The sequence below is a fragment of the Lipophrys pholis genome (genome assembly GCF_963383615.2).
Source record: "Lipophrys pholis genome assembly, chromosome: 15".
In the NCBI taxonomy this organism is placed as follows: Eukaryota; Metazoa; Chordata; class Actinopteri; order Blenniiformes; family Blenniidae; genus Lipophrys; species Lipophrys pholis.
In genome coordinates, this window is record NC_137642.1 from 12231931 (window position 1) to 12251778 (window position 19848).

The following is a 19848-nucleotide window of genomic DNA, read 5'->3' on the forward strand; positions in this document are numbered from 1 at the left end:
GAGAAGTTGAGAAATTTTAGCTTTGTTTCTCCCCTGAAAGCCCTTCTTGTTAGTTCATTTAGAAGTTGTTTGGAGGGGTGACTCAGTGTTTACAACCGCTGCCTTTTCATAAAGAGAAGTACTGCGCAGTAATGGAATCATCCCTCTTGCTCAGCTATAATAGACTTTGCACTTTGCTTTGTGCGACCCCAGTGACACATATGTCCTTTAAAATGTCAACTGAAGACGTATCTCCATCCTGACATTTGCACCAAATAATTCTCATAATGATTCAGTTGCGGTGGGTCGCAAAGAGGAAACGGTAACACTCGCTCTATAAGCTCTCTGGAAGCCCTTACTGTGAGTCTCCGATTCTCCTTGAGCGTGTTTTGGGGTCATTACACATTAACTTACTGCAGCTAATTCAGTGTAAACTCAACAGCGAGGCCAGGTCATTGTATTGTTCTCAAATACACCAAGTTCAAGAGAGTGAGCAGCAAACTGCACCTACAGCAAAGAGATCACCTTTTTTCCAGAGCGCATCGTGGCACAATGTGGTGTTTCAAGCGATGGGGTCATGAATATGGATGGACCAAGATAGCATGCCCTACTGCGGGGTAAGTGGTGTGCCGGTCTCGTATTCTCACACCCACTGACTTATGGCACATAGAGGTTGAGTGGTGCAGTGAAAATGACATAATATCAGGTTGAATCTTTTATTTATCTTATCTCCTGTTGACGACAATGGGACAATAACAGTGCACAGCATCTCTACTTTGCACTGATTCCTTCCTTCTGTTTTCTTGTATACACAGTTACCATCCTGTTTGTTTTATGATTTTGCTTTAAAGTGTAGATTTTCTTTTTTACTCAGTCTCGGCTTCTTAAGTCAGTGAGTTATTATGCTCATGCAAACAAAACATGAAGGAAAGCGGTTAGTGGGGAAGCTTATGGAATGCCCCCCCGCCCCCAGTTCTAGTTAAAGCAGGAGTGCCACAATGGAAGACTCTGAAGATGATCTAATTTTTCTCCCCCCTTCATTTGGAAACCTTCATTTCTTTCTTTTTTTCCACAAGTTGCATTCAAGGTTCACTGAAGAGCACACAGTTCAGATAATGCATCTGCAGCTTTCCACAGATTTCCTACATTTCTGTATGAATTAATGATGAGTTGTCTCCATAGTAAAAGCCTGGAGTATAATACGCATGGATAATGGTATATGAAAATGTTGGTGCGGATGGATGGAGAGCTCAGTATTGAAAATAACACTTTTGAAAGTGGGTCTATGGATATGAAACTAAAGACTGAGGCTTAGCCCAAACTTATCTACGTAATTGGTTGACGTGGTCACTGATAAACAAAAGAAAAGAAAAAAAAAGAAAAAACCTGACGAATCCATAGCTTTATTTGTTCCTTGATTTTGATGGTGACTGCAGGGTTTGTTATGCCTGGATGGACAAGCAACCAGCGGAATACATTTCTCGAAAATAGTAGATTTTTTTTCCTAAGCTGAACCTGCTCGGTATGGACGTCGTGCTGTCAGTGTCCGGGGGGAAGTGAGCGAGCTCTGTGGGGCGGTACAAATCCCTCCACTGCATCATCCTTCAGAGTTACAAAAAAATATGCCTCCAAAGTAAATGTATGTAGCCTGCTGTTATAGCTGGTGTTTAGTTATTAGTTATCCAGGAATGTTCTTTGTACTTTTGTTTTTACCTTTTCTGCCCTGTCGTGCAGTAGCTGAGTTTTGATGTGAAATTGACCTGAATGGTGTATTTTAAGCTTAACAGTAGCAAACAACTAAATATGGAAGTTTTCACATTTGATCCAATGTTTTGTTGGCTGGTTGTGGCTGACTTCATTCGGATTTAAATATTGAAAACCAGATCTATGGTGGGAACTGGTGATGTGTTAAGGTAGCACCAGCGGTAACTTGTTAATGAGTTTTTTAACTTAATTTTCTATTAGAAAAAGACAAAAGATAAATAAATAAAAGACCGAACAGGTCTAAAAGAGTCACTCCATTGCAGTCTCTGAATCTGAAAATATACCGTACCCAAAACGCTCAGGGCACACTGGAACTGATAATGTCACTTGCAGGTCGGAAAGATTTTCAGAGTTTACCCCTGCAGCTCATTACATTTGCTAAATAAAAAAAAACAACCTTTGTTTAAAACAACAACAAATAATCTCAGCCAAGGCACAGAATCACAGAATAGAAAGACAGTCTGGGTTTCAATTATGATCACTGTCTTTCTGTGAGTAGTTTGTATTCCTCCATGAATATAAACAGTTTATAAACAGTCATTTGGAGATTGAGTGATTTTCCATCTCGTTGTGTTAACCCTGTGATAGACATGGTAACCAGTGTGTAAGACTAGAGGATAAACTCAACCAATCACAGGACAAAAAAGTGTTTTATGTCTATAAGAAATATTGCTTGCCAAAGAGTAAAAGTGAGGGGGAACCGTAAAGGGAGTTAATAATATTCATTTATGGGACCCTCCATTGGTTGACATTTTGCATCACTGCTTATTGACTGAAATGTCAAACGACAACATGGTGGTGCAAACAATACAAGTGGGGACAAGAAAAAACACAGACCTGGATATTTGCAAGAGAAAATAGATATAGTTGTCATCTTCATTATATTCATCATCAAGTGTGTTTACAAATGTGCCCAAGGTACACAGCTCACAGCAAGTCTCCCACTGACCGTGTGGATGAGAGCGTCACATACAGACACCCACCCACAAGCATCGTATCACACATGATATCCACACCCTTAGATACATCTCTGTCATATATTATGTAACATCTGCTAAAATATGCAACTCATGGCACAGTCATCCTCTGCACGGACTGTGATATTGCCACACAGACATCATTTCTACTGTGAATACACCAGTGCTGCAGAGAACAGAGTCAGTGGAAAGAGTCATCAAAACAGTCATAATGCACACTGAAAAAACAAAAAACAAAATGACCTCTGGTTTTCTTGGAATTGTTGTGGCATCAAATGCTCCAGCAGATTAGTTATATATTTGGCAGTTTTCAGAAATTGGCGATTCAGATGTTTGTGTTTTTTTTCCTGATAGGACTGTCTTCATGGTGACAGTAGTTTTCTTCAAGAAAATAATCAAAAGAGTGTCTTCCGTTCACTCATGGCGTGTTGATAGTTGCCAGCTCCTTTATTTGGGATGAGCTTGTTGACACTGACGGTGGGCCATTTGAAAAAGATGACTCAATGGAGGACATGTTGTCATTCCAGTGCTGAAATATCCGCGTCTTCTCATAATATTCGTAAGAAATGCATTTCCCTTATCACCTGTGGCTCAGTGCAGATAAACACTAAAAATACAAAATTTCTTGAAACACTTATTTACATAACCATTTTTTTTTTTTTTTTTTTTTTTTGCTATATTAAACTATTTCACTTCAAACCCACATATATTATTATTACAGCAGATTGCATAAAAACCATTACTCGTCTGTATTTCTGCAGAAAAGAAAAAAAAAAAAAACCCACTTCTAATCAGGTCATGTGTAGTTCACTCTCGCCACCGTGAAATGAACAAAGCAGAAAATGAATATATATTTAATGTGTTTACAGAGGGAAAAAATAAAAATAAAAATAAAAAAAGGTTCAACCAATAAAAACTCACAGAGGAATTTGTTTGTGCTGTGTTTTTCAGTCTGAAAGAGAAATCATGCCCCGGGGGCAACCTCAGCGCCCGCACGGGAGAAGCGTCTCTTTGCTCATCTACACAACCGCAACAAACAGTCCAACTTCACAAACAAGTTGGCGCCTCAGCAGACGGGGATGTTGCGCAGCGGTCATTGGTCTAAACGTCGGTACCGAGAAGGTCACTGAAAGGTGATCTGTTGATTCCGCCGCAGGCGTGTGCAGTAATGCATTACGAAGCTATCACTAGCAAGCGGCGCGATCACTGACACTGTTTCCAAAAGGCAAGTCAATGCAATGTTTTTACCTTCTGCATGCATTAACCTACATCTCAGGTGCACTGTACACTGACTGCTACATGGGTTGAGAGTGAGAGTGGTTTTTTTTTTTTTATTTTCTTATTTTGTCTCTCTGGATATAGCAACAGAAAAATATAGATTTTATCTACATGTTGCACATCTCTACCGAGAGAAATTCTTGTCACCTTCACACTGCATCTGACATCAGGATTTTTAATGCGGCGGGAATGTTTTCAGCTGTGGTTGAGAAAGTTGCATGGACCCTGTTTCGAGTCAGAGTTTGGAAGTCTTTCTTTCTTTTATCTCAGTGTTTTAAATATATGAAGGCGGTTTAAAAATGACACTTATCACCATTTGAAAAGAGACAGATCCACTACACAGAGAGACAACACAAGGTTCAAACCAAAGGAGAAAAAAAAAGAAAAACTTTGAAGTTATGGTATTTCATGTGGTCTGTAATGGCTGAGGTCTTGGGAGTTTTCTTGTCCTTGGGTTCGAAGGTCAGGGCCTGAGAAGGTCTCAAGTGGTCTGAAAGTGAGCCGTGCATGGGGACACATGGAAACAGAAGACCCTGTGGAGACCTGGTCCACTGTCAGAGCACTTGGTGGACGGCGAGTTAATTATTATTCCTGCTGTTCATTGACGATCATTGTAACTGTTAGTACCACTCTGGGCATTGCACTGACATCACTTCAGTTCTTAGGATTGTGGTTCACATTGGAGTTGCGCGCGGCTGCAGTCCGTTTGACGGCTGTCGGTGTCGAGGACTCCTCAGCATTAAAGACGTTCTGAAGATATATTTTTCGATCAAAGATAGAAATTAACACTCATACAGTGATCCACACGCACAGACACGCACGCACACTGAAGTTACTCCACAGTACTTTCTGATTCTCTTCGGTTTATGAGACAAGTCCTTCTTTCGAAAGTTTGTTGATCCGAAATACTCTCTGTCTTGGTTTCCTCTTCGTTCCAGAGCGGCGTGCCTCGTGGCTTACTGCTGGTGTTGCTTCAGGCTGGAAACAAAACACAGGAAGGAATTTGTTAGTCTTGTCTTGTCTCCGACGTAGACAGATCCAACAAGACAGGCGTCTCTAACCACAGGGAACATCGAGCCCTCTGGGGAGAACAATATTCCGTTCCTGCCATGTTCGGTCCACGAGACGTAATCTCATTTACCTGTAAATTCATGTCTCGTTGGTAATGGAGCGTGGATAAACAGACTCGTCATTGGTAATATGACATGTAAAATGTGATATAGTCGGTAATCTCGCGTTGTTATTATTTGCCATCATTTGCTGCACTAGAAAGAATTCCCTTCTGCGAAGAATAACAGCTCCACTCCACGTGAAGCATGAACCAATAATCCTGTTTCGCAAGCTTCTCGTAATTACCGCCGTTTATTATGCTTTCTATCTGGCTGTACCCCAAATTAAAACAAAGCAGAAAGATAGGGAGTGTAAACCCTAGTGTTTAAGGTGCAGTAATTACTGTGGATTTGGCCTTTATCTCAAACTGCTGATTGTTTTTTTATGATGACAGATGCTGCGGCTGCATTCTGTCGCTTTATCGCTGCAAAACAAAGCAACTGCGGTGGCAAACATGCCACACTTAATTAAACAGAGATAACTTAGATTGAAGATCATACAAGCAGCACACACCAAACCGTGGTTTTTTTTGCACAGAGGTGTTTAAATCACTAACGTCCTGAAAAATCCCACAGCTGATCATTACAAAGTTTCACTGAGATGACAGTGTCAAATTATTCAGCGTTGCCTGAATGTGACAAAAGAAATCCCAACAATAATGCTCCTCTTTGTTGTCTCGGCAGTGCTTTTTGTGTAATTGTTCCTCTTGCCAGTTTCTTCTTTCTTTCATGATGTAGTTTTGAAACGTTTTCCCCTCAGCATGAGGGCAGCCACGTCCCCCTTTACCCGAGAGATAAACAACGTCAGACTCGCATCCAGAAAGAAATAAGATATTCACCTTCGTATGTGGCTGTGGGTGTGAGCGCCAAAGGAAAACGTCTTCACTGCACAGGAAAATTTACCATTGAAAAAAAAAACAACAACAACCTACTCATTCATATTGCCCAAATTGGAGAGCACACATGCACACACACACACACACGTGCACGATGAAGGTTGAGCGAGAGGAAAAGAGGGAGGGTGCAGCAGACGCCTGAGCTGTCAGCACCTTTCCCAGTAATGGCTGTTAAAACAGTGGCCTCTACACCCTGTCTGCTCTGTCAGGACTCATCTAGCGTGCCGAGCTCTCCAAAGAGAACCAGGGCATGACTCTGGTAGCTTGTGTGTGGGTTTCCCCCCCCCCTTCTTTTCTTTGCGGAGGGGACAGGTAACAGCCAGGGGGGGAGGCAACATGATGAGTGCAACAGCGTGGAAACAGTGCAGGGCCGGACGAGGGGTCAAAGGTCACATGACGGACATAGCAGACACAAACTGAAAATAGTTGAAATTTTTATTCTTTGGACACTCGTTGATAAAAAAAAAAAAGAATTATTTGAAAATATTGATAACAAATGTATTAGTACTAGTAATGATAAATGTATTAGTAAAAAATCTTAACCTTCAGCCTTTTAAAAGGGGCAAAAGTCACTCGAGCTGAATAGTTGAATATCTTCCATTCAACAGATTCATTTACATTTATATTGTTTATGTAGTGTTCTGCACTGATTTTATAAAACTAAATTTTTTTTAAACAATCTACCTTAAATGAATGGAAATAAATTAGGTCTACAGTATACATTTTATAACATAATTTGTATTGAAGCATATAAAGTGTGTTTTGAGAGTAATTGCTCATAGGATTACAAGACACACAAGACTAATATAGTATGGGAATTACTTTTTATATGTGGGTTCAATATAAAACTTTGTGAAGGAATTTGTGTGGAGTGTTATTAACTACTAAACTATAAAACAATAATTGTGATATCTTTCATATTAATCATTTATATAGGCTACATCATGCAGTGCACTAGTGTAGAACAATGACCGGGATGTCTGACTAATCTTTTATCAGGTAACTAATGAACAAATGCTCATAATGTGATGAGAAAGTCTCTCTAGTTCTATAACCAACGATAAATTCTTCTTAAAGTTTAATATACTGTATTTACATGACAAGTAAATGAGTAGAATAAGAATAATTAGTGTTAGTCAAGTAATCACATTTGATTAAAGATGGCAGATGGAAGTTAATATGTGGAATATTAATGCAGAATATGAAGAATGTGCCATATTTAAAAATAGCTCTGTACATTCAGAAACAAATGTTTTAACTTCACAGACTTCAGTTGCTCAGCTCCAGTGTCATTTGTCACACCGTTGTAAAAATGTCACCCGAAAGCTCAGTTTCTATGGGAACAGCCTCGTCCCAAAGAATGATGGAAACAGTTTTTGTTGTGTTGCGACTTTGCCGCATTCACAATACATTATTCCATTGCTTATATTGCAGAACGGTTTTGAGATAATCTGCTTCTTTCGGGAGTGCTGTCGCCCTGCACAGAAGTTTGCAGTGTGAATGAGGGCACTGGGAACAAGGAGGCGTGAAGTTAGAAATAGGACGAGGGCTGACACTAACAGATCCAAGGTGAGGAGCAGGGAAAGAGAAGGTGAAGCCGAGGATGAGGTTAGAAAGAGAGGTGATGGCCTGTGAGTGGATGGGGTCGTTAATAGAGTAATCCAATGATCTGTCCGAGGGCCACGTATGTGTGTGTGTGTGTGTGTGGGGGGGGGGGGGGTAAGATATATGAGGATGAGAAGGTGTTAGAAAGAGAGAAAGGGCAGAGGGAGTGCTTGTGCCTGAGAGAGAGAGACGTTTGTGAGGATGTGAAGGTCACCTTGGTGCAGTGTGTGTGTGTGTGTGTGTGTGTGTGTGTGTGTGTGTGTGTGTGTGCGTGTGTGTGTGTGTGTGTGTGTGTGTGTGTGTGTGTGTGTGTGTGTGTGTGTGTGTGTGTGTGTGTGTGTGTGTGGCAGGTAAGCACAGTCCAGCAGTTGCCAAGGGAGGCGAGATGTGGGTCATGATTCAGGCATGGAACCCCCCCCCCCCCCCCCCCCCCCATCCCCACTCTCACTACCTCCCCTTATTAACTTCAGGGACAATGATGCTCTGGGCAAGGTGTGTGAATGTGTGTGGTATGTCAAGTGTGTGTGTGTGTGTGTGTGTGTGTGTGTGTGTGTGGACATACATAGATTCTTTTATTTGTAATTTTTGGGCTGAAGGTGTGAGAGAAGACAAGGATAAATGCCCATGGGGGGACGTGATAGGCCCACGTGTGTGTGTGTGTGTGTGTGTGTGTGTGTGTGTGTGTGTGTGTGTGTGTGTGTGTGTGTGTGTGTGTGTGTGTGTGTGTGTGTGTATGTGTGTGTGTGTGTGTGTTCAGGTGTGGCAAAGGAAGCATGTGAGAAGTGAGTGAACCGGCAACCGTCCTGAATTGACCTTTCACCTTGCCTCGAGCAGAAAGAGGAATGCACATAAACACACAGTCAGGGAAGTGTTGCACACACACACACACACACACACACACACACACACACACACACACACACACACACACACACACACACACACACACACACACACACACACACACACACACACACACACACACACACACACACACACACACACACACACACATGCAGCAGGCCTATTAGCAGGTCGATAGCTCAACCATTTGCATTCGGAGTTGCTTCACACTGCACTGTAATCTCTCACACTGGTTGCCGCCTGCTCTCTGCCTCTCTCTCATGTTTGTTTAGTAGTCTGTGTTCTCTGTGATACTGATGCTGAATAATTACTGGGGTGAGTTGGCTAAATGGATTGTGCCAGACCACGCCATCATACCCCGGGGGGCTCGCGTCAACGTTGTCATACACAAGTGCACGCTACGTACATTACTACACATAAAAGCAGAGCAGAGGCTGGAATTGGGAAAGAGTAAAAAAAAAAACCTTAAACGCAAAGGTCATGTTCCTCCAGTGAGCGATCCGAGTGTGAACGATAATATAAGGGTAGTTAATGCATTAGCAGCTCCGTGTCCGTGTTCTTTTCAGTTTTTTTTTTGTTTTTTTTAACTGTTTATTTATTTCAAAATCGGTATTTTTGGACAAACTTCTCAGGTAAGATTTAATTGCAGGTTGAAAAAAGAGCAAAGATTTGAGGGTGTTTTATATAATGACCAGAAGGAAATAGACAGAAGTACATTTATTAATGTTTCCCGGTATTTTGGCTGGTTTGCTACTTTAATCAGAAAGGTTTCATCATTTTATTTATTTCTTCTTCCATGGGATTTTTAACCTCAAGACTGACTTCAGCCTAAGTAGTTGAGATAAACACCAGTTCTCTGTGGCGCTGTAACACGATGAATCAGATGGGCGGAGAGTTCCCCACTGTGAAAAGGTTCCTATCGAATGTGAAGTGCTCGACAGGAGGAAACCATCTATGACTGTATTTAAAAACAACTAATTGAATTGTTCTTGGTTTTTACTTGTGTGAAAATGTCGAACCTGTTTTTATTATTAGAAATCTAAATCTGTACTTTTATTTCAAAATATCGGCATTTTACTGCTTCTGGTGAAAGAGTCTGTCTGTCATAGATGTCGAATGAAAAATATGTTGTAAACACTATTTATAAAAAAAGAACATGATTACTGCATGAAGACGGTTACATCACTTGTACTGTTGCCTGAACAAAGTCTCATGTCGACAATGTCCAGTCGATGAGGCCGGTAACAGCCTGCCATTATCAAAAACTCACCAGATTCCGACACAGAAGGCGGGCTGAAAACAGTTCAGTCCCTGTCGGCTGATCGCCTTATGTTCCTCCATTAATTTCCACTTTCTCTTGAAGTTAGCCATCAGTTTTTAGGAGCGCTTTTAGTTTGGAACCAATGTTGGGACTTATTTTTCATCTCTCTGCTGCAGCTCCCGTTTCCTGCTTTCGTCTCTTGTCTGCCGGCCAACTAAGTGCATTGACTTTATTGCAACATACTGTATGCTGTGAGAACGTTCTGCCAAGTTTATCTAGTTATATCTCTGCTGTTATCCTGTACCGGTCCAATTACAGCAGCCAGTCTGGATCCGATGTGTGATGTCTGCGGCATTTCAAATGACCTGCAGCTGACTGCGTACCAAGCAGATGCTCTGGACAGATAAGCAGAGCTGGCAGATAGATGCATCCAGCTTTCTCATCAACAACAACAACAACAACAAAAAAAGAGGAATCTGTTGTTGTCTTTTGGCGACACATTCCTAATGCCAAACATCACATACTCACACACACACACACACACACACACACACACACACACACACACACACACACACACACACACACACACACACACACACACACACACACACACACACACACACACACACACACACACACACACACACACACACACACACACACACACACACGAACAGACATGCATGCAGGCTTCATGGACGTTTTTTTTCTTCAGTGAGAACTAATCCCCTGCAACTGTCAGCTGTGCCTTCATCTCTAGAAAGCTTCTTACACGAGTCAAAGCTCATCCTGAGTGCGAAATAACACGCATATGACCTACACACAGATTTTCAAACTTGAGTGGAAGACTGCACCTAACTTTGGGGAAGTCTTCAGGTTGTATAACCAACCCCAAAAAATGAATGGAACAATCCTATAGCCTTTTTTTTTTTTTTTTTTATCTAACTAATAGTTACACATACACACAAATATAAAACATAAAGTCGCCTGGAAGCTTAAAGAAACAGAACATGGTAAAAGCATTTATACTCATTCCATGTTTTAGTGATTGAAATCAATTCTCTAAAGGCACTTCATCATTCCTGGGCTGTTATGTCTTCAATTTCTATATATAAATGCTTCGGAGTTCGTGTTTTCTCTCATTTGAGCTTCAAACTGTGCGTTTCTTTTGTATGTGTGTGTTGTTTTCTCATGTCAGCAGAAAATTTAGTCTCCTACATTGAGCAGTGTAATATGCTCTTAGTAATGTTTTGTCGTCACACTACCAAACTATCCCGTTGTCATGGTGAGTTTCAGATCAACCCACCATGATAAGGGACTGAAGATGCGAATGACACAGACTCAGTCTAAAGTGGTCTCGAACACACATTCCTGTTTCCTGTATCGTGTTTCACCTGAGCGACTGGGTGAAGGGAAAGGAAGTGAGGTTGATGAGGTGGAACCTTCGGTCTGGTTCTGTTTCCCAGAGAATCGATACAACAGCGTAATAAAGCTGGCAGGACTTATTTCCAGTAGCAGTGTTCAGCATTGCAGACTTCAGAGTGGAGCATGTGTTCGCGATACGCTCTGGACAGTCACAGGATTAAATAGCCTGTGCTTTTAGAGTCCTTTAGTTGACTTTTTCCCTTTTTTATCCACACACCATGAGGTTGTGATCCTGCAGATCCTACAATACACTGCAATGCCAATAGAGTATTTCCAACATATGATTTATCTGACAGATTGTTGATAGAATTTAAGATTTTTGTCCACTTAATTGTTTTGTGTTGGCCACCAAATTGATATATATACATATGAGTAGAGGCTTACAAACTACAAAAGGAACATACCCTGAGAACAGGCAAAGACTTTAAAGGAGGGCCTGAAACCTCAACCTTAGTGTATTCTTGCTGTGAGATATGAGTGCTGGTAACGACATTAGACGGCCACATTACACTGTGTAACTGATGAAAAGGTGGAGTGACTCAAAATGTAGTTGCCAATTCTGGTAACCTTTTCTAACACATTAGAATCCTAAATCCTGCATAGGAGCCTATCAAAGACTCACTGAGCTCATTGTATCGCCTCCTCCTTACGTTGCATTTTTACCACTTATGCGCATAAACGCCAAACATGCATTTTAAATTTTTTAAATACATCTGACAGTGGTTGGATTTAAAATCATTCTCAAAGCAACAAGGAGAGAGTCGAAGCTCTACCCAGCCTCCACTAAGTAGCTTCTTATCAAATGTTCATTAATGTTTCGGTGCCATTGAACAAGGCCACGTGAAATGCAAATGTATTGTATTTCAGCCAGTTTGTAAAGCACAGCAGCCTAATTCCCGCATACAATGTCAACAATCACACTGTGTGCTACAAAGCGCATCTTCTCCTGCTGTCGACAGCCCTGTGACTAATCCCAAATAAATTTCATTTCTCCTGAAATATGACCAAAGCTCACACGTCTCTCCAAGTCACCTGCCACTTCAGACAGCTCCGCTTGTAAGCCTGTCTGATAGTGTGGATGAGGGACTTCCTCCCCTTCAGTCCGGTGACCCATCAGTGCTTCCCCTGTGTAAATCTCCTAGGCACCTCTCACTCTCAGTCTCATCCATCTTTGCCCTGTGAATGGAACCCCTTCATCCTCTGCAGTAAAGCCCTGTAGCTTGCAATGGTGGTTTCACCACACGATCCAATCCAAACCCTCGCTGGCTCCTCGTTCCAGTTCGATGTGGGGGGATTGTGACACTGCTGCATGTCTGTTTCACTGCCTCATGCTCTTCTGTCGCCACTTCATCCCACCTACGTCTGTACTACTGCGCTTCTCCATCTGTCTCGCCTTGTCAGCGTCTTCTCCGTCTTTTTCCTTCTCTGAAGCCTCTTTATGTTCTTTGCTTGCGTCTCGAACATGGCGCGTCTTTCCGTCTCCCGACAACTCGTCTCTTGTCGTCCGTCTCTCTTGTTCACTTGTTCACCACTCTTTCAGTACTGATGACCTCTTTTCCATTGTGTGACGGTGAAACTGACAAGTGGTAAATTATGACGCACTATTTTCCCCCCCATGATTTTCAGTCTCTGTCAGGAGACAATATACAGCCGGAGAGTTCAGCTCTTCTCATCGTGCTGACTGGAGAGGCAGAAGAGCAGCGTTCGGTTTCTTTATATTGCTTTGTGGGATGTAGCAGTTAATCGACATTCACTTTTATCACCTTTTGCCTCAATCACAACAGCACGGATGTTCACAACCACACAGCATTTTATTTTAGACATGATAATGCAGTTACAAGTCTGACAACTTGTTGGAAAGTTCTGCTGGAAACTTTCTACCGATCTACACCTGTGAAATGTTTCCCTTTGTTCGAGAAACTCACCTCAAGTACCTCAAGTAACTTTTCAGTTCGATTTGATATTTTATTTTTGTACTGATGTGAGGCACTGCAGTGTCTCTGCACCTCTGCAAATCACAAAGATTTCTTCACACTCGTCTAACTGGATTGACTGGATTTAGATGGGGTTTTTTTTGTCAATGTGCAATGATTGAGCGCTTTCCCCCATTTAAAAAAGACAATAAACTTTTAGTATATGGCAGTTGGATTATATTTAGAGTATGCCACCACTGTATGACACAGCATTGATTTGTTTGTGATTGGAGAGTTTACAAGTGAAATGCTCTTTTTCTCAATTTTCCATACATTCTCAAGATATCAAAACGGACTTGGAGTTATTGGTTATGAGAAGTACAACTCCCAAATCTTGTCAGCTGCAACATGATGAGAATATACAGGTTACTAAACAAATAGTTGGAGGACTTCAGGTCATCCTTCAGAAGAAATGCTGCTGTGATTGTGGTGAGAGGGATTTCCTAAGCTGGCTGGCCACAACTTGGATTTGTGGAATTTATTATTATTAAATCATTTCCTGTTGGATCCTTTTTAAGTCTAGCAACACTTTCTGAATCTAATATGTTTCTTATCTTTTCCCCCACAGCTTTGATTTCTGTAAATGATCTTTCACAATAATCTTTATTTTCTTTTTGTATCGATCCAACTCCCAACTCCATGGTATTATATTTCATTTTGTGTTTTTGGGGTCTCAGTGCTGCATCCCATCACTCCATGGTGAGCACAAACACATGAACACAGAAACAATCCTATTTCCAGCAGGTCATTCTTGTCTAAACACTTGTTAAATTGCACACAAAGAGCTCCATTTGAACACTTCCGTCTGTGCACGATGTCACTCACGGTATTATTCTTAGTTCATCACCTGCAACATGCGTGCAAACCATAAGTGCAATATATTTTAAAGGATTGTAGGAGATCAGGCCCTCAGTTACCAGCCAACATGGTTGCCCTCACTCGGCTGCTCCAGTTATGCTCACTGCAGGGGTGTTTCACACTGTGTCACACTGTAATTTAGTCTGCGATTTCCCTTATTGCTAAACTCATAAGGATCCTATCCTATGTTTACTGTTACTTCCATTTTTTAAACGATGGCATTTAGAGGGCCAATTGCCCTCTCTGGTAATGAGGTCAAGAAAGAGACAGATCATTTGGGGAGAAACTTTGTGAATCGAATCTGCTCCAAAATGTAATGCTCATTGGCTCATGCTGTTGACTTCCCGATGAGAAAGAAAAAAAAAAAAGAAGCAAAATCCTGCTGACAAGTGAACAAACAAATCGAAAAAGAACATAAATCTTCTACTGTTTACAGTGACCTGTGATACCAGCGTTCACGATTCACTCTCGGCATTAAGAAAAGCTTGCCTAGTTTCTCTCTTCCTTCTTTCTTTTATGTCTTTCTTATTCTTGTTCAAGCTGTTGTTTTTTCTCACTGCACCCACCGCTCTCCAAGAGTTAACTTGTTTGCAGAAGTTTGCTGTTTGCAGCACAGACAAGTTATGCTCCAGGGTGGTTAAATACGGAAATTGTTGTCTCTTAAAAAAAAAAAAAAAAAAAGACAGAAAAACAAAACAAGCGAGAGCTGCAACAGCATTGCATCCTCGAGCACACTTTTATCTGACAAATATTCCATTCACAACACAAATAATTTCTTTGACATTGCTTTGAATAGAGAGCGATGTATACATGCACATAGACACATTGCTTGTAACCATGCCTGTGGCTCTGTTACAGTAAACACGTAAACTATAACTGCTCCGGATCACACTTTCTGCCTGCTGATGGATATAACGCACCACAACGTTAGTTGCGACCGGACTTATTTGTGCATTGTGAAACTATCAGTCGACTCAACATTACGGTTGTCTGCTACACACAGTCCCTCACATGACCTCACAACAATAACTGAATGTGACATTTTAAATTGAATGGTAAAAAAACAAAACATATTGCATTTACGTTTTAAATTGGACTTTTCCCAACATTAGCCTGGAGTATTTTTTTTGTTGTGCACAGATCAGCAAACATTTTATTTTATTTTTTTAAAGATCTTTGTAAAATAATATATAGTCAGTATCAATGACGCCAATTGTACAACCGAACTGCGGTAGCGTCGGTGGCTAATGTGTGTAAGCCACATTTGGTGTTTCTCTATTGCGAAAAAGTGTCGCTGGCAGGCTGAATGCTGAATATGTGACCTCATCACCTCCCACCAAGGGACCATTTATAACTCAAGCTCCTTCCTTAATAGAACCGATGAGAGATTAATTTCTCGTCGCTCTCAAAGATACTGTGAAAATATCTGCAAAATAACAGTACTCAAATGAATTACAGAAATTAAGTAATTCGAGTAATATACCATAGTGTTTTAGAGCTTTTTAGATTTGTTTAGTTTGGTAATTTTCTATTGCGTTACAGAGAAACGTTTTTCTCTGTTAATGTTTGAAAGTAAATGAAAGCAGTAAGTGGTGATGGTAGACTATATTTCCAGTGCACCAATTAAATGAAGACAGATGAAGGACACTCACGAGAGCAGGGATCATCACATTTTTGGAAACTGGCCGCTTTTTCAGCAGTACTGAGGTATACCGAGTGCAGGAACAAGGGATACTTGTTACAAATGGGTCCCTGTAATTATGTGAGAAATCATAGTGACAGCTTTAAAAGATCAATACATCGACTTTTAACATGTTTGAAAAGCCGACAGCAGAAATACTGTTGTTATTAGAGGCATTCATGCAACTTTTGTTGTTCTGTGTTATACCTCAAATTTAAACTTTAAGTCTAAAGCACATAAGACCCTTATTTCAATCATTCCAGCTGGATGTTCAATGTCTTTGCATGAGCATCCAGGTTTGCATGCAAGATCTTAGTAAATCAGGCTCAAAGACTGCAGAGTTTTTGAGTGTCTCTCCTTTTTATCGTCTTATTGGTGTCCATAACAAAAAAGCTGAAGGAAGAGACCCTGGTGGTTCACAGCCTGTTCACTGAAAACCTCCACGTGCCATGAAAGAAGCCAGCATGAATGGCATTGTTTCAGAAAATTACACTCTGCCCTTCCCCCAGAGGACTTGACTCACTCTGTCTGTCTGTCCAAAACGCTAAGTGGTTGTACTCACTTGTTCTGGTGCTTGGAGCCCTGGAGGTGTGCATGGTACTGCTCGATGGAGTTGAGGACCACACTGCAGACACTGCAGGAGTAACTACTGCGCAGTCCTGGAGAGACACACAAAGGTACACCGTTCACTATGAGTGTACTTTCCGTGAGAATGGTTCATAATCTTTAGAAATTACTATCATTATCATCCTGTGGATCCGTACAAAGGACTGAAAGGCAACATGAGCAACAACAAAACCTGAACCGGCACAAAGTCTTATTTCTACACTCAGCAGTGGCGGGCAATTTTCCTAATTAGAGAGCATCTGGAAAGAGATTTGATTGGACTAATAATGAGCAGAAAACCAGTTTCATTTTTAGACTTTTGGAGCAGCGCAATCTTCTTTCTCGTGCCTGTGTGTGAGTGTGTGTTTGTGAAAGGTTTGAACTTCAGCCGGGTTTGAAGAAAAAGAGGAATAAGAAACAAACTGTGTGCATGTCTTATTACCGAGCCAGGCTATATGTGCATGCACATTTTCGTTGTGTGGGTGAAAGCATGCTCAAGATGGTGCGGCTGAGACACAGATGTTAACTAATTAGAGGGTTTGCAGGTGGTCGCGATGAGCACCCAAAAATAGATGGATGAGGATGGAGATTCTGAAGGAGCAGGGGGGAAGAGAGACGTAGGAGAAAGGGGTGTGGGTATTAGGTAGAGGAGACGAGTGGAAAAAGAGGAAATTGCCGGGGGGGAAAAGACTGTTTATAAGGATGAAGGAGAGGAGAAGGATAATGAATTATCAGGGCACTGCAGTGGTGTTAAATGCATGTCAGGGTTTAATGACCACAAGAGAGCCATGAGGTTTACGGACCCCCACCAAAAAAACTAACTTTTACACATGTGGCAACCGCAGTTTGGCCATTTCAAAAATCACAAACAAGGAATATCTTCCTCTGCTGCTGCGGATGGGGCAATCGGCAGCAGGGCATAATTGGCTGTGCATTCTCTGCTTGAGACGTGAATAACTATTTTTGTTTTTCCACCATGATTTGCATGCTGCAGAGCCGTCACTGCAGAACTCCAGTGATGATGAACCTTGACACTTTGAGGTTGTATGACAGAACAGTCAAAATTTAATTGCTTAGAAGTCTCAGCATGTCCACACTCTTCCTCCTTCTTGTCTTTGCAGATTTTTTTTTTTGGGGGCTGTTTTTCTTAGATGATGAATATGTAATCTGAGGTGTCTGTGTGTGTGTGTGTGTGTGTGTGTGTGTGTGTGTGTGTGTGTGTGTGTGTGCCCTTTTCTCTGCTGTCATTACTGTCCTTGAGATTTATGACTTGTCTGTAAATTCCATCACCTTTTGACCTTCTGCGGTGATAATTGGTGAAGTATGTTGAGAGATGAAGTTGTAATACAGTCAGGAATGGTGGGAGGTCATTTAGACCGGGCCAGAGCTGCATAATGTGGCATATCTGCTCCTTGTTGCCTCCAGACTCGCTCTGTTTCAGGGGTGATTAAGGACAAGCAGCCATTTACAACAAACCCACCACTGAACTGAGCTGCCTGCAGTCAGTAGTGTCTTGGCTAAAACGTTGATATTTTGCATCTGTTTGCATGACAAAAATTGAACATCTTAATTTTATAAATTGTCATTATTACTTTAATTGTCTCATAGAAGAACAAAAAATTGGAAAGGGGATCTTTTAGTTGAGAAAACTATACGAGCCTTATTTTTTTTGGTTTTGTCTTTTGTAACTCCACAACACTGGTTACACAGAAAGGGCTATTCTTGTATATATGATTAGCTGCATTGAGTTTGTGTGTATCTGTGTGAGCAATGCCAAAGAGGGCTTGCCCACTTTTAGCCTGATTGATGTCACTTCATCACCAGCTGGCGGAGTATCACCGATCGACAGTATGCTGCAGTTTGTGTCCTCGCTAGTCTTTTGTCCACAAATGCACAGACACTGTTTGCGGTTAATGAAGCAGCTCTGGCATAAGACCACGCTGCTTCCTAATCCATGTTAATTACTTGCAGGGAAAGAAAAATAAAAAAAATGCATGCACAACCAAGTGACAGCATGCAGCTCAGGGTTGTGATCGTGGTTTTTTTTTTGTGAGCATGAGCGGTATTTGTGAGGGTGTTCTAAGCCTTGTTAATTACACACGCAGATATGCCAGGGAGAGAGAAAGAGGGGGCGCGATGAGCAAAAGGCGGTGGGTGTGGAGCTGTTTTGTGGCGGCTGTTTAATGTACAGAGACCTTCTGGCGTTTCTGGCACCCCCCGGCATGGGGACGCATAAATGCTTGTCAGAAAGGTAATGAGCTACATCGTGTGTACAGAAAAATGAGAAAATTATGTTTGTTTCGAGAGCCTTGTTACAGAGAGATTTTATAATTCTCCTGCAGCTTCAGCCCCTGATGTATTTGAAATCCAGCCTTTTTCCTCTTTGCCTTCTCTTCAGCAGCATTAATGACCTGTTTGGAGCATGATATTTGTGGCTCGTTCCATTAGGTTGCTCTGCCAAACTCGAACTGCAGCTCCTTTTATTTCCGCGCTCAGGGGGGATTTCAGGTAGCGGTCAACGCTGGCAATTGTGAAAATCTAGTGCTGCATGAATACTGTGGGTTAAACAGTGGGATGATTCTAAAGCACAGAGGGAGATTGAGCCTTAAGCATACTTTATAACCACTAGACGAGTTACATATGGATCATTTCAAATGGGAGCGTCCTCTGTTTTCCTCTCCTGTCCTCTGGGGCGAACTGCAGCTGAGGATCTCACCGTGAGGTAATTTTATTCATGTTGCTATTAGGATATTAGTTTATGGAGCTCTTACTACCCAAGGGCCTTTGTGCTGTGGCACACTATCAGTTTGCCATGCCTGTTGCAAGATTAAAAATGTACTGAGTCCAAAAAAGAAGCCCATTGAGATGCAATCAAAAACAGCAGTCTGCAGCAAAAGGCTTGACAGTTTCTCTCCCTGGAATATTTCACAAATACCATCGTGGAGAAGGGCTGCATTTTGGGCGAGACTCAGATTGAATCCATGAAACTTTGAAGGACTTGTACAAAGAGACTAATGAGTTGCGCAACCAGCCTGACAGTAATTGGAAAGAAAGTTTAGAGGCAAAAAAAATGTCCAATCACAACCAACTATGTAAATTTCTGAATTTCAATAATATTGTCACACTCTATGTTTTTCAGTTTGAACCACAAATTAGATTTTAAGTCATTGTTATGACTATGATTATTATTGTGGGATTTATAAAGGTGTCTGATTGTATCTTCAATTGTAACTCAAAATGGAGTTAAATATTCCAAAAAGTATTTACTTTTTTGGCCATAAACAAACCATAACAACTAACTATCACCTTAACTATTATGAGTAGTGAGAGAAACATATAAAAACATCCATTAAAACACATTAAAACATCCATCTATCCTCTATACAGCTTTATTCAAGCATGCTCACATGGTGTTGGAGACAATGGCAGAGTACATTCTGGTAGGGTCTCTCCACTGGGAAAACACAAAATGACAGACAATCTCACACTCACAATCATACCTTTAGGTAATACAGAGTCACTGATTAGCCTTAAGTGCTTGTTTTGGTCTGAAACCACAAAACCTGAAG

General features: G+C 41.3%; 1 protein-coding gene across 1 annotated transcript in view; it reads right to left on the reverse strand.

Annotated features, from left to right (window-relative positions):
- Positions 1-3393: 3393 nt before the first annotated feature.
- LOC308120575 (zinc finger matrin-type protein 4) overlaps positions 3394-19848 on the reverse strand; it is a 53579-nt gene continuing 37124 nt past the window's right edge. Inside the window, exons 6-7 of the mRNA XM_080481246.1 lie at positions 16236-16332; positions 3394-4976 (exon numbers count right to left, since the gene is read on the reverse strand). Coding sequence (XP_080337372.1) covers positions 4955-4976; positions 16236-16332 — 119 coding nt within the window. The 3' untranslated portion in view covers positions 3394-4954. The remainder of the gene's footprint in view (positions 4977-16235; positions 16333-19848) is intronic.